Genomic DNA, 14,614 nt, shown 5'->3' on the forward strand with positions numbered 1-14,614 from the left:
GGTTCATTTGTCTCGTTGTTGAACGAGATGACTCAAACGTATTGGAAAGCTCATTCGAGACGAGTGGGTCTCGTTCATTAAAACCATCCTCGTGTGAATAGGCCTAGAATATAACCCACATTTTATGGGCTCGAGTGCTATGAACCTAGCCTTTCGAGGTGGGCGTATGGGCTACGAGGCCCAATTGACAACCCCACAAGTTCCCCCAACCGATCCTCTCTCTCTCTGCGCAAAGAAAAGAAAAGAATAATCCGTCTATAATTCATCCCTTTCTTTTGCTTCTCAAGAAACCCTAGAAATTGATTCTCCTCGAAGTCTCAAATCCCTTTCTTGCTTCGAATTTGTTCGATATTTCAGCTTCTGTGGTCCTCAGATGCTGTGGAAGTCTCCAAGGTAAGGCTTTTGATCGGTCAAGTTTTCTTTTTCGTTTCTTTTCATTGTTTTAGTTCATTTATAGGAAATTGTCGCAGCTCTCTACGTCGATCTTGATTATTTTGGAGATCTTTCTTTTAAGTTCGACGAGGTTCTATCCATGGTGATTGATGGATTAGGGCTTGGGAAGAGAAATTTATAATCTTTTTTATTTTCCTAATGGTCGTGGATTTTGATGTTTTTGGTTCTCTTAGGTGAATTTGGTATTAGAAACAAGTTTTTCTCTTTCTTGTAAAAAAATTTGAGTTCTTAAGATTGTTATTTGTTATTTCAGGTAGAGGTCTGGCCTTTATTAGAAATTTTAAGGTTAATTGGTCTGCCAAGGAATTTTTGTTTTCTTGTAAGTTTAATTTGATTTTTTAATTTTTATTATTATTTAATTTCAGGTAGAGGTCTGGTTTTCATGAGAATTTTTAGGGTGATGCATAGATTGATTCGTGAGGAGCAGAAGGGTTTAGGCTGGAAGGAATCATTCAGCCAAGGAATTGGTGTCACCGTGCCCAAGGCGAGGACACGCGATAAATTGCTAATTAGGGTTTTCAGTCTCTAAGTTGGTAGCATTTTAGCAGATAAGATGACTCGAATCTTTGTTCAGCGAAGTTCGACAGGTTCTTCGTCGAATCAGAGCCGCTTATCCCAGCCGAGTTCATCTTCAGCTCCAATACAACACCTATTAACGCCTCAAGAAGAGGAGGTGCAGGATCAAGACTGTTGTGCAAGTGGAGACGACAAGACCGTGAAAAATGACGAAATTTTGTCAGAAATTGCATCTGATGAATTTGTTGGTAAGGAGGGAGCCGGCAATGACGACGTTAATGCAGGGATGGTGATGAAAGAGTTGGGTGTGCTGCAGATTAGAGAGAGACTCGATTTAGATGATAATGATCGCTCGAGTATTGGTCCGTTGCAGATCATCAGTGGCGGCTCATATCCTCCACCTCCTCCAGTACCACCCCCGAAACCCTCTGCGGCAAATTTGAGTTCAAGAACTGTTTTCAGTGGTTCAAATGCTGTACGGATTGGTTCTTCTAGAAGGGCTGTAAGCTGGCCTGTTGTTTCAACTCGGACCTCGCCATCAGGTTCAAGGCCTTCTTCTCCTAGATCTTATGCTGAAGCTGAAGGTTACAATAGTGCAGATGAGCAGAGCCCTTGTTTTGGGTCCTCCTTTGATGATGCGGTAAGTTCTGGTTTTTTACTGTTTATTACTAATTTAAGTGTTGTGACACCCCTCCTTTTTGTTTGAAAGTATTAAAATTATGTAAAGAAAGAAGAGAACCTAAATAAACAAAATTGGCGTCAACATCGACACTCCTACGACTGACTATACAAAATTTCATGCTCTACAAGTAGGTTTCTAATCTATCTACAATATCCACACCCTCCTAAGACCTGCCTGCGAAAATTATGAATATAAGATGGTCATGGGGCTCTACTGGGGTATGACATGCGTGAGAATGAAGGAAAATATTAACTCAACACTCCCCTTCACCTATAATGTGGGAAAGAATCCAGCCCGTGACTTATACGGACATAGTGCTTTGATACCATGTTAACCAACCAATTACTCAAAAAGACCGATCTGTTGGAGAGGAGGAGAACTATGATTATAAGTGGGTCATGGGGCTTAACTAGTCATGTCGATAGGCTTGCTGATACTTATCTGAATGTCTATGGTCGAGTTAAGATGCATTGAAGAAAGAAATCAGCAGCATTGATTGAATCAACTCGACCCAATCTTTGACCGGTCTACAAGACCTAGTCCAACTTCTCTTAGGACTCTTTCTTTTTTTGAGTTTCTATTTTTTAAGTTGCTTAAGTAATCCTAGTTAATTTCTATTTCAATTTTAGAAATCTTTTCCTAGTTAGTTTCTAATTTGTTTTATGTTATCTAAATTCGTTTTTATTCTTTAGATGTTCAAATTAAGTTCTAATAGAGATAGAATGTTAGTAATATGTTATAGGTAGATTATGAAGTTACTTTTTAGTATTTTAGAAGGTTTCTAAGTTGTTATGGAGTTATCTATATAAGGAGTTCCAATAAACAAATTCAATAAAGTAGTTTTTTTTTTGAAGGTTGATTAATAAAAGAAGAGACTTTTCTTCTCTTTCTTTGTTTTTTTTTTTATAGCATAAGAGCTCGATATTGGTTCTTAATTTTAGTGTTTGCGATTGTTTTCCATCAATCTCAAACCTAGATTGAAGCTTATAGTTTGTTTTGTTCGACATAGAGATTCTTCATTACTCTTAGTCCTTCGGATTTCACCCTAGAACCAGATTTTTAACATAAACTCTAGGTTTGTGTGTTCTACCCTACTGCAACTAGGGTATGACACATTCGAGAGTGGAGGAAAATATACACTCAACAAGCTCTACCTAGAAGCACAATCAATTATTAAATTGTATACATTAACTTCGAGTTTATACTATTGGTATAGATAGAAGGCTAACAACTTAATGCATTTTTAGGTCTACATACATTAAGTGGCGAAGGGATTCTGTCTCGTACGAAACTTAATAGTATACCACTGCTACAAATGGCTCGTAATGCTATATCTCTTTTGAAACCAAGACCTTTTATCTTGACTTCTGCTTGTTGCTTTCTCTGATCCGCTATTGTATGAATACCATTTGCACTGATGTTTGAACTACAAATGGCATCCCTCTTCTTGTGCCTTTGAATGCACAAGTACCGGTGGAGGACTAATAGTATTGTTGAAACTTGCTTGAAAATGAATTAACTCCCTTTAGTATTCTATGTCCATTCCTACGTGAACCAATTCTTTATATGCGTTTTGCCATATGACGATGATTTATTCCCTAATGGAACTTATTGAACAGAGACATCCAACAATTAGATAAGGTAAAGCCATGAAATTCCTTCCCCAAGATGCTCTCCTTTCTTGTATTTCACCATTAAGAAATGAAGCAGAGGTAACTATTGCATTCTGCCAAACCTTCACGTCATTCCATGGTTTGCGAAATTCAAAGCAACTTCCACCAAAATATTTACAAAAAGAAACCATTGGTTAAGTTTCGTGTCTGACCTTATGGAAATGGAAATATTTCTGTATATTTCATGGAAATATGTCAAAATTTATACTATTATTATATGTTATGGATTCTCTATTACACATCAATTTTACAACTAGTTTACTAGTTTCCTACCACAATTCATATTTGCTAATTATTTTTTATTTTCTAAATATTCTTTTCAGGGAAGTGGAAATAAGATTAAGGTTTTTTTTGCTCCCTGCAAAAATGGAAGTATTTTTGTATATTTCATGAAAATGTTTTACTATTTAATGCCCTGAACAAAGGATACCTACTAGCAAAGGTTTCCCTTTTGAACATATCTCCAAAACAAACAATTATTCAAAAAATTCTTCCAGAAGGCCAGTCTCCTTTATTTTTGTATACTTTAGCTCTGTTTTTTTAGATAGGTACTTTAATGCTCTTTTCCCCGTAAGCCATATTCCCATAATTGCTTGAAGTTCTCTTGATTTAGCCCATAACAATGTTGAAATAGCATAATTACACTCAATGAACCTTTTCATACATCTGATTACTTTTCCCCCCTGAAATGAACCTTTTAGTAATGGATAGGTTCCAGGAAAGAAATAGATGTAGTTCTAAAACCCTTTCAACCTTTTACCGTCACATCCTCCAATTTACAGTCCTCAAAACTTGAAGCCTGTTCTCCCCTCTTCTTTATTCGGCCTGATCTCCTAGCGTTTGCTTTTACAGTAAATTTGTTGTGCAAGGTTTTTAGCCATGTAAGGTGTCCGTGGACACCTTCTTGTATGTAGCCGAATTTAGTGGCGAGCAATTTTTCTTTTGATAAGTAGACAAATTTTATTAATCAAAGAACCAGTCGGTTGAAGTAACCAACCACAAAAACAAGAGACAACCTTACAAATCTACGACGTTCACAAAGAACCCCATCGAAATATAAACTCCTCAAAGAATACCCCTTTAAAATCCAGGTTCAATTTACTCCGAAAAAACAAAAAGTCCAAGACCTCCAAAACCACATCTTGAAATGTCGAGCATTAATATGTTGCTTCTATTTCAGGAGAGAGAGCGCCAGTTTGAGCTGGATATAAGACGAGCAAAAGGTTTAGAAGTCAAAAGGATGCTGGAGGATGGAAACTGTCTATTTCGTGCTGTTGCAGATCAAGTGTATGGAGACACTGAAGCATATGATTTGATTCGGCAGATGTGCATTGACTATATGGTATGCAAATTCATATTTTTGAAGAACTACATCCTTTTCTTATGCAAGGTGGACTTACATTTGTATTTATGCTTGGATCTCCTATCTTCTGTGAAATACCGATCTTTTACCCTGTTAAATAGCACCCTGACACGTGTGTCTAGGAGGGAAGTTTTGTAACTGTAAGACATGCTACAGCCTAGATTGCTGTGTCCACATTAGACTAAGTTTCTTTAGAAGTTAAAACCATCTGCAGCTACTTTCTGTGTTTTCCATTCTATAATGCTCTAACCAAATATGTAGTTCATTAAAAGTGTGGAAAATGTTGTGTGGTTGAGCCGTGACGTTTCTTCTCAAAATTTGATATAGGTACTTGGGTGATGTTTGTTGAGGGTCAGTGGTTTCATTGTATACTAGTCTGTACAAGGTGAAGTGGAAAGTAATAATTTCTGCTTTTCTCATACAGGAGAGGGAGAGGGATCACTTCAATGAGTTTATAACAGAGGGTTTCACGTCTTATTGTAAGAGGAAGAGGCGAGACAAGGTATGGCTATTTACCTCTATTGGCTACTCCTGCTTTCTGTGCAGCAATCACCACACCATTATCATCATATGCCTAGCCCAATTGTTTGGAGTCTAGCTACAATTTTAGGCCTTATAAGCACTATCTTTAAGGAATCTTCTGGTTTGGCTTTTTTGCCGATAGAAATATTAAAAAACCTACTTTTATTGAAGCTTTCAGAGCTGAATCTTCAATTTTCCATTTATCTCTATCCAGAGCAATCACACCAATTTAGAATAACAATAAAATATTCAAGGCATATTTAGAACGTTTCTTGACTGAACATTCATTTCCAGTGTATGAGCTGTTCATTCAGATTGTAATTATTTTCTTGTTCTTTTTCAAAATTTCTTGTGTCAACTAGAGTTTTAAGTTCAATTCTTTTCCCCTACTTTTTGGCATCCATTCTTGTCCAAGATTTTCCCTAATGGGACTGACTTACAAATATTTCGTGTTAGGAATCTTAATCAGCGTGCCCTTGTAGTTGAATCCGGCTTATTTTGAATATGTTGTTTATTGTTACTAACTATTGATAAGTAAAATTCCAGTTTGCTCATATTTTAATGTGGTAATGTGGCCTAAGTGTTGTGTCATGTATATGAAATCGCCCCCCCTCTCTTTCTATGACATGTTGAAGTAACTGGTGCAATTTGGATTCGTTTGGCCGTCTCTTGATGACACAATCACCCTAAAGTTGCACTGATCGAGTGAGGGTTTTCCTTCATTAGCCTGGGCCTAGTTTTGGAGGCCCATGAAGGAAAAAAGTGAATTAATACTGGCTCCCAGTCCATGGAATATACATTCAAATCCAACGTCTAGGATCACTCAATTGTTGCGATTTTTTTGGGTTGTGGAACATTCTAGAGGTGACCCAACACTTAATGGGTCCAGGTGTGATGATAATTGCTACTTGGCATTAATGCAGGACTAGCTTTTGAAGCCTTCCCTGGACTTTACAAGCTTAGGTTACCTTCCCCCATTTTTAATTATTATGTAATGATAACTTCATTGGATCTCAGCAAAATATGGAAGGCCTCATTTCTTTGACCTTTCTCAGCTTTTGCGGATTCATTGATTGGCTTGTTTCTTTATGCAAGGTCTATGGAAACAATGTTGAGATCCAGGCTTTATCTGAAATGTATAATCGCTCTATCCATATTTATTCCTACACCACAGGTGCCACTCTTATTTGAAATTATTCAATAGTTAATGGCCCTATAGAGACAATAATCCGTATTACGTTCTTCCAAATTTTTACTAACAATCCATCAATGCAGAACCTATCAACATTTTTCAAGGAAACTATGATACGGATACACCACCTATCCGGCTAAGTTATCATCATGGAAACCATTACAACTCACTTGTCGACCCACGTCGGTTGACAATTGGTGCAGGCCTTGGGTTTAGCAGTCTTCAGGGGGTGAGACCTACCTGCCTAGTTGTTTCTACTCGTTTTTTCACTTTTATCTATAACTATTTTTATTTATTTTATTTTATATTCCTACAGGCAAACATTGACAAGGATCAAGTAAAAGCCGCTATCAGAGCTCAACAGGACCAGCAGATTGATAATGTAATTCACATTTGGTATTTTTTCCCTGTATTTTATTTTTTATTTAATCATTGACGTCACATACGAATGGCTGGTTTTACTTTCTTTCTTTGTTTTTATTTTGTGATCTTTTGATAGGCACTTTTGGCCGAGGGACGCTTCTATTCAGATCTTGAGTTGACTGAGAAGGAAATTGAACGCATGGTGATGGAAGCTTCACGGGCTGAATATTTTGCTGATGACAAGTTCAAGCATCAGCCTAGCTTGAGAGAGTCTTCCACGTCTAGTACAGAACCATCGTCTTCTGGGGCAAGTGAGTTGTTTATGTTTATTATTCTGCTTTTTTCCTATGGGTTCTATCCAAGCTTACCACCAGAATGGATGGAAAAGTAGAGAAATTACTAGCTCTACCACTGAAGGATGTAGGGTATGCTTTGATGATGTCCACCCAAAGCACAGATATTCTTCTTACCTGAGATCATCATTAACAAAGATGAGGATGTTGAGATGAATGAGTGGAAAGACTAAGAAATATAAAGTTAGAAATTAATGCACTCAAGAAAATCTAGGAGTAGCTCCAATGGGCGAAAAACTAAGAGAAAGTTGACTTGTATGGTTTTTGGGCACGTTCAACTAATGCCAATCGCAGCCCCAGTTACAAAAAAAATTCAAGTTGAAGGTTTTAAAAGGTGGATATGAACACACTTTCAATAACAAAATACATGCCTCTTGTGCTTCTAGTGGAGGAAAAAGATTCGTTTAGCCGACTCCAAATAGTTGGGTTAAGGCTTTAAGATTATGAGTAGTACTTTGATAAAATAGTACTATTTTTTTCACCTAAAAAATATCACACTTTCAGATTATGAACTACAATAGAATACTACCTTCTTCTAGCATTGTATTAGAAGGCATTTTTAGATGGACCTGCTTTCTGAGCCATGATTATTATTTGCAATTGTTATGAGAACTTCTATTTCCATATCAACTTTTGCCAAGGTGGCCACCCCAAGATGTGTGCTAATTCTTTATGATTTACATATGAATTGGGGTGGCAATAGAATCTCTGATTGTTATAACCCTGTTTTCATTTACTACAATTTCTTTCTGCTTTCTGACAAATGTTGCAAAGCAACAGGGCCGTTACAGAGTGAGTCGAAGCTGGAAAGTGAGGAGGATAATATGGTCCTCAGCAACAGTATGCAGATAGTACTGTCGATGGGGTTCAGTTACTTGCAGGTGATTGAAGCTTACAGCCTCTTTGGAGACGATGTTGATTCGATGGTTTGCTACCTAGTGGAGACTGGAAGTAGTAGTGCCGCTCCTGTTAACATAAACAGACGCAAAGGGAAGGCAACTGAGTGAACAAATTAACAAGATTTAGGAAAGGTTGGAGAGTAGGTGAGCTTCTTTTGGCATAAAATTATGTAAGATGGAATCATGGAAAAAAAAATCTTCTGTATTGGCAGCTTGTGAGGACTCCAACTATTTTTAATTCAATAAAAGTTTATAGATGAGCTAGTTTGTGTAAAATGTAGTTATTGCATTGCTATCAAACCTAGTTAACTCAGAGATATTTACTCAGAAACCATTGAGAGAAACAAAATATTAAAATTGACAGGTAATTCCTCACTTGATATATCACCAATTTTTTTTTTTTTGTTGTAATAGTTGGCAATTATTTCAATTGATCAAGTTATCATCTTAAAGTTACTGATTAATGACCTTGTTTTTTGGGCAGAAGCCTTTTTTTTCAGTGAATAAATTTGACGAATTTTGGAAAAGGGCACTTTCTAAATTAGGATTGATTTATTCTTATATTTTAATATTTTCTTCTAAGAAACTTTATTAGGATTATTTAATCAAAATATCAAGAGATGTTAGGAGTATTATAATGATACGTCTACATGCTGCTACACCCAATTATCTATGGTGAAGATTAAGTAAAGATTAGATTATATTCTCTTAAGCAGATTTTAATTACATTTACGATTGTTCTTGTTATCTATATAAATCCTATTAGGTTCATTATAATTAATCTAAGAGAATCAATCCAATTCTTTCAATATTCTTTATTAGTCCATCGCTATTTAAGTAGCAAAACTTAATTGATTCTCTTAGATTTAAATCACAAAACCTTGGTCCTCTAAAGTTCATGGTCTAGATTAGATTTTTTAAAAAAAGTGCAAATTATATATTAAATCCAAACTATAAATTTTTTTTTTTTTTCGCTTGATAAAGACTTTGAAAATAGACCATCATTGAACACCCACATTTAAATTCAAATCAAATGGTGAAAAATTATCTTTCTACTTTATACCAGACACCCATATGGCATTCAATCACGTTTTAGGATGTTATGTGAAGGTGTGGTCTACCAATCGGCCGTCTCTAATAGGTCACTCAATCAATCTCCTTTCGTATCATTTTTCATTAAAGGGCAGGGAAGAAAGCTACAAGAGAGCTCTACTTACTTATATTGTATACCGAAAGGAGAAGCTTCTTAAAGAAAGCTCTTGCAGAGCCTTCGCTTTGGCAGGATCTATTTCAATCCCTCTCTGATTGAGAATAAAGTTAAAGCTTTCCTGATGTGGCATCAAAAAGGCATTTCTGAGGGTTCAATCGCAATCTCTATTTTTCAAAAAGGTAAAAAAGCTTTTGCAAGTTAAAAAGATGATCCTCTCTTTCTTAGGACTTTGCGACTATATCGTCCACGTATACTTCGACTTCTTTGTGTATAAGGTCATGCGTCTTTGAAGAATATTCTTTATCCAAATCTCAAAAAGAAGATAGGATTTTTGAAATAGAAGATCCAATAGCGGATTAAGGTGAGTTGAAAAAGATAGATTAACACTAAGCTTATTCAATTAAACATAATTTACCAATAGAGGTTGAAGTACTTGAAGATGCATGATTTTGGATTTAAAATAAAAAATCAAAAGTTCTTGATTCAAGCTTTGTGGAAGTCGAAGTCCAAATCTATATATGGGCTCACGTTAGGCCTTATTTGGGATGATTCAGGATTTGACCCCAAAAATTCAATTCGGAAAAGCCAAGCCATGTGTTTGCGACAAAATTTGCATCATCCACATCCACAACTAAAATTTAAAACGAATCAATGTGACAAACGATTCACATTAACCATCTCGCACAATTGCCCCCAAGTCAAGTCATCTCCTCACTCTGGTGACTAGAGGGAGCCAGACACACATGTTTCTGAAGGGTTTATTTGTAATTTAGAATATTTATTAAAGGTGTTCTGAAGATTACATGACAAAAAGGATGTTTTTGTACTTTTAAAAATTAATCAATGTGATGTAAAGGCTGTGCTATTACAATTTTCTTCATTTTTGACCTAATTGATTGTGATGATATTAAATTTAAATGTTAAATGAGGGCATTTTAGAATCCAAATGTTGGTGTCCAACTGCTTTTACTCCACTTTCTTTCATTATAATATTAAAGATTTTTATTTAAAACTATACTTTTAATTATCAAAATCTCATTAAAATCGAACAAAATAATTAAAACGACTATTTGTCTCATAATTTATTTATTTTTTCTATCTATATTTTAACGGTAAAACAAATTAAATTAACTTAAAAAAACAAACACCCAAAAAGCAATAAAAATCGAAACCCCAAAAGACACAAGTATTCTATCCAACCTTCCCTCTCTTCTCAACTCCTCCTCTTTCCTCCCTTTCTTTATCTTCAAATACTCTTCATATCTCTCTTTTCCTTCCTCTCTCCTTCCTTTCTCTCTCTTCCCACTATTTATCACTCTCATCAGAATTCCCAAACTATCCTTACCATTCAAGTTAATTCCATCCATGTCCTCAACCTGCAAACTCACCTCTCTTACTTGCATCTCTCCGCCCTCGCAAGCCCAGAAAATTACAACTATGCCACACTGTACAAACTCTGTTGTTCTTCGATCTCCAGCTAAGATAGTTGCGAATCTCACTTGTATTTCTCCCGATAACCAATGCCGGTGGACCGAAACAGGCGTCCAGCTGGAGAGATTCGCTGCGCGCCGTCTGATTGGATCGATGATGATCCAGCTGAGTTTCAGCTCTTCAGAAAGAATTCGACACGTGTCCTCTCTATGGTGTTGTACGGGAGTTGCAACGACATCTTTTGGATCGAGAAGATCGATTCGAAAGGGTGAGCAATTGAACCAACTGGTTAGGGTTTTTGTTTCTTGAACTTTGGAGAAGATGAGGTTGTTCTTGTAGTGGAGATCAACGGCTGAGATTAATTCAGGAGGAGATGATGGAGGGTGGAGATTTTCCGATGGTGGGTTTGAGAAGGGGAAGGAATCGGAAAAGAAAGAGCGGTGTTTGTTGGGGAAATTGGAGATGAGTTGGTGTACACGTGGATGATTTGTGGAAGGCCACGTGGAATGACAGATGTTTCTCCAGAGGTTTTCTTCGTTGGTGAGAGTGTGTAATTGAGACGACGCGCAGCTGGCTGAGGCGAGTGTTGGGCCGTCGAGGCGAGTGAGAATGTGTGTCAGAAGAATGTCTGGATGGACGGCTGAGATTGTTGTAGTTCTGATTGGATCAACGGCTGTCGTCTTTGATGCGTTAAGAGCCATTGTAAGTGTCGAAAGCTTTACGGGCAGAGAAGGAATGGTGGAGAGGAGTTTATATAGGATGTCGAAGACACGTCATCTTTCAAAAGTAGGGGCACTTTGGTAATTTCATCAACTCTATGGTGAATTAGAATCTTTTCATGTGAAAAAGAGCGTGTATCTTGTACACCTAGGAGTTGGTTTTCAACTTAGCAGTCTGTTTGATCCACCGCTAATTTATGTATGTCTCACTTCTAAAGGAACATTTTGATTATAAGATTATTTTTCATTCTTTAGGTTAAATCGCCTCTAACAAGTAAAGGTTTTGTGACATTTTTTTATAATTTTTTTTTTCAAATTTAGAATTTACTTTGTTAGGGATAATGTAAATTTAACTCTGACATCTCTTCGTGAGAGAGAGAGAGAGAGAGAGAGAGAGAGTGGGTGGGTATCCCACACTTCAGGTGGGTCTAATCTCACAGTCACACACACTGCCCCTCAGAAAGTCCTACGTGCAACATGTTGAGTTAAGGGTCAACAAGATTTGGAGGGTGGTCTTAAGAAATTTATAGTTTCGTGGGGTTTCGAACACCTGACCTACTCTTTGTTGAGGAGCTTATCAAGGCTCTAACGCCTAAATCAATTCAACTATGATAAAAAAAATTAGGTTCAAATAAGAGAATATGACAAATATAGTCCATCATTTCTTCCTCATTTTATAGTTTATTTTGTGTGGTATATAAATCCACCATGTTGTTTATGGCGAATGTCTTGGTTGTCAAACATCCACCCTCTCAAAGTTATGCTTTGCCTATAAGTGTTCGGATACGAGGAGGTGTCGCAGTAGTTCTAGTGGTTATGGAAAACATGGGGTTCAGAACAAATATCTCTTTTATTAGGGAGTCTTTCTGCCCAATCTTCCTCAGGGTAAGAAGATCTCATCTTGAAAGCTACTCAACGAGATACATGTACATGAATGGATAATTATTTATTTCGATTTCAAAGTTTTAATGTTAAATAAGAAAAATGCCGAACCAAAACAATGCTATATGGTATGATTTTAAATCATAGTTTCTTGTCTAGTTTTGCCCTTGACGTTACCAAGTTGACTCGTCCAAGTCATCCTAGATCGAATGAGTCAAACCATTTAAATCAAAATCAAATTACATATTAATCTATTTAAATAATTATAACTTTTTTACTATAAGGTGGATTAGTAAATGCTCAAACAATTAAAAAGAAATTATGCCAAAAAAACAAAAAATCCCAAGTAACTCAACCATGTCATCTTGGTTCTCAGACGAGTCTATCCGATGGACAATTCACATTAACCATATTGTTTGGTCACCTCTAATATTGGGATGCCTTGCTTGAGTCATCTAGATTGTTGGATAGATGGTGGAAACTACCAAGTTGGAGTATGATAGGGGCAGAGGGAATTTCCAATGGAGCGGTGAAATGCGTAGAGATCGAAAAGTGAATTTGGTCAAGGAGATGCAGAAATAGTACTTCAAGATTCATTATGTGTCCAAGGCCTTTTTTTTCTTCTTGGTATCTGTTATTCTGACACAAATCTTTTTGGTTCTTAAAAAAAATAGTTTGAGAAGGTTCAATTGTTCAAAATGAATTTCTAGATCCACGGATTTACAATATATATATGGGGGCGGTTCATGAGACATAAATAAAACCATGTGTAAAACACAATGGTTTTTCAAAATATGGGTTAGAGGTTTCGGATTTAGCTGATTTTTCGTGAGGATGATCTCTGTGATGAGAAGATCATCCTCACAAAAAAATCAGCCCAGTCCGAATCTTCTAACCCTATCAAAAGTTATTTAGAATGTTGACCATTGTTTTTTACCAATAATTAGTAGACACTTTTGATGGATTTCGAAGTTTCAAATTAGGTTAATTTTTTGTGAGGATGATCTTCTCATCATAGAGATCATTCTCACAAAAACTCAGCTCAATTCCAAACTAATAACCCATATTTTGAAAAATGATTGTTTTTACATCAGTGGATCTAGAAATTCATTTCGGACAATTGACCCTTCTTAAACTATTTATTTGAATAACCAAAAAGATTTGTGCCATAATAAAAAATGCCAAGAAGAAAAAAAGGCTTTGGACACATAATGGATCTTGAAGTATTATTTCTGCATCTCCCTAACCAAATTCATTTTTCGATCTTGACGCATTTCACCGTTCCATCGAAAATTTCCTCTGTCCCCATCGTACACCAACTTGGTAGTTTCCACCGCCTATCCAAAAATCTAGATGGCTCAAGTGAGGCATCCTAATATTAGAGGTGACCAAACAATATAGTTAGTGTGAATTGTCCATTGTATAGACTTGTCTGAGAACCAAGATGACATGGTCAAGATACTCGGGATTTTTTATTTTTTGTGAGAATGATCTTCTCATTATAGAGATCATCCTCACAAAAAATTCAACACAATCCGAAACCTCTAACCTATATTTTGAAAAACCATTATTTTTACATATGTTTTTACTTACAAAAAGGACTGAAGTTGGATTGTAAATCTTCTCCCGGGACTACATGATTATACTCTTGCATTAAAAATCTAGTAAGGTGGAGATAATATATTAAATAATGTACGATTTCGAATACATTTAATCTACGATAGCAATCCTACCTATAATAATTAATTATGTTATTTTAAATATATAATAATAAATAGGGTCTTGTTAAGGTGTACGTGTGCCCTCATCATGAAATCAAAACTTAAATGACCTTTCCCTTTTGTCTATGACTCAATGACGTTTATTGAACAATGCCTTTATTATCTTAGTCCCTCTACGTTTTGGTGAATATTTGAGATACCCTCATATGATTTCGACCCAAAGACATGCCCCCTTGACCTTATATTTTTTTTTTATGAACTAATAAAAAATGATATTTTTTTATATAATATGAGCGACTTAACTCATAAGGGTTCAACTAACAAGGTTAACACAACTGGTCTCTTAGAGCATTATATCTCGCACAAATCTGTCGAGTACATGCAATATCCCACAAATCACACATACTAACAAATATAGGATAAATTCTTGTCGATGGTCAAAAAAGGGCTTAAACTCAAGACCTCTCTCAAAATTTTATTATCTTGAAACTCTTCAATGGTACATTAATTTTAATCTATTCAACCTCATCTATCCACATCTGAAGAAAATTATTGTCTTTCTGTCCTAAATGTCACCGTCTTGTACTTCTCTAAAGTAATTATTTTGTTCTTGAGACTTGAAAATTGATGTAGAT

At 36.0% G+C, this 14,614-nt stretch overlaps 2 protein-coding genes across 2 annotated transcripts; one reads left to right on the forward strand and one right to left on the reverse strand.

Moving 5' to 3' along the window:
* The first annotated feature begins 209 nt into the window (after window positions 1-209).
* Window positions 210-8,292, forward strand: LOC147395524 (OVARIAN TUMOR DOMAIN-containing deubiquitinating enzyme 6-like). The gene is made up of 9 exons (XM_086450453.1): window positions 210-393; window positions 819-1,609; window positions 4,505-4,666; window positions 5,112-5,189; window positions 6,305-6,383; window positions 6,485-6,630; window positions 6,718-6,783; window positions 6,901-7,075; window positions 7,898-8,292. The coding sequence occupies exons 2-9, from the start codon at window positions 1,007-1,009 to the stop codon at window positions 8,122-8,124; spliced, it is 1,536 nt and encodes a 511-aa protein (XP_086306579.1). The 5' UTR covers window positions 210-393; window positions 819-1,006; the 3' UTR covers window positions 8,125-8,292.
* Window positions 8,293-10,101: 1,809 nt separating this feature from the next.
* Window positions 10,102-11,366, reverse strand: LOC147395525 (putative F-box protein At2g36090). Its single transcript, XM_086452637.1, has one exon. The coding sequence runs from the start codon at window positions 11,356-11,358 to the stop codon at window positions 10,354-10,356; it is 1,005 nt and encodes a 334-aa protein (XP_086308763.1). The 5' UTR covers window positions 11,359-11,366; the 3' UTR covers window positions 10,102-10,353.
* Window positions 11,367-14,614: the final 3,248 nt, after the last annotated feature.

This window comes from Akebia trifoliata, chromosome 8 (assembly GCF_017979445.1).
Source record: "Akebia trifoliata isolate Shusen 1 chromosome 8, ASM1797944v1, whole genome shotgun sequence".
NCBI classification, from domain to species: domain Eukaryota; kingdom Viridiplantae; phylum Streptophyta; class Magnoliopsida; order Ranunculales; family Lardizabalaceae; genus Akebia; species Akebia trifoliata.

Coding starts and splice junctions, on each gene's coding strand:
- LOC147395524 (XM_086450453.1), top strand. CDS start 1,007: ATGACTCGAATCTTTGTTCAGCGAAGTTCGACAGGTTCTTCGTCGAAT. Junction 1,610..4,504: donor GGTCCTCCTTTGATGATGCG/GTAAGTTCTGGT, acceptor CTTCTATTTCAG/GAGAGAGAGCGCCAGTTTGA. Junction 4,667..5,111: donor AGATGTGCATTGACTATATG/GTATGCAAATTC, acceptor TTTCTCATACAG/GAGAGGGAGAGGGATCACTT.
- LOC147395525 (XM_086452637.1), bottom strand. CDS start 11,358: ATGGCTCTTAACGCATCAAAGACGACAGCCGTTGATCCAATCAGAACT.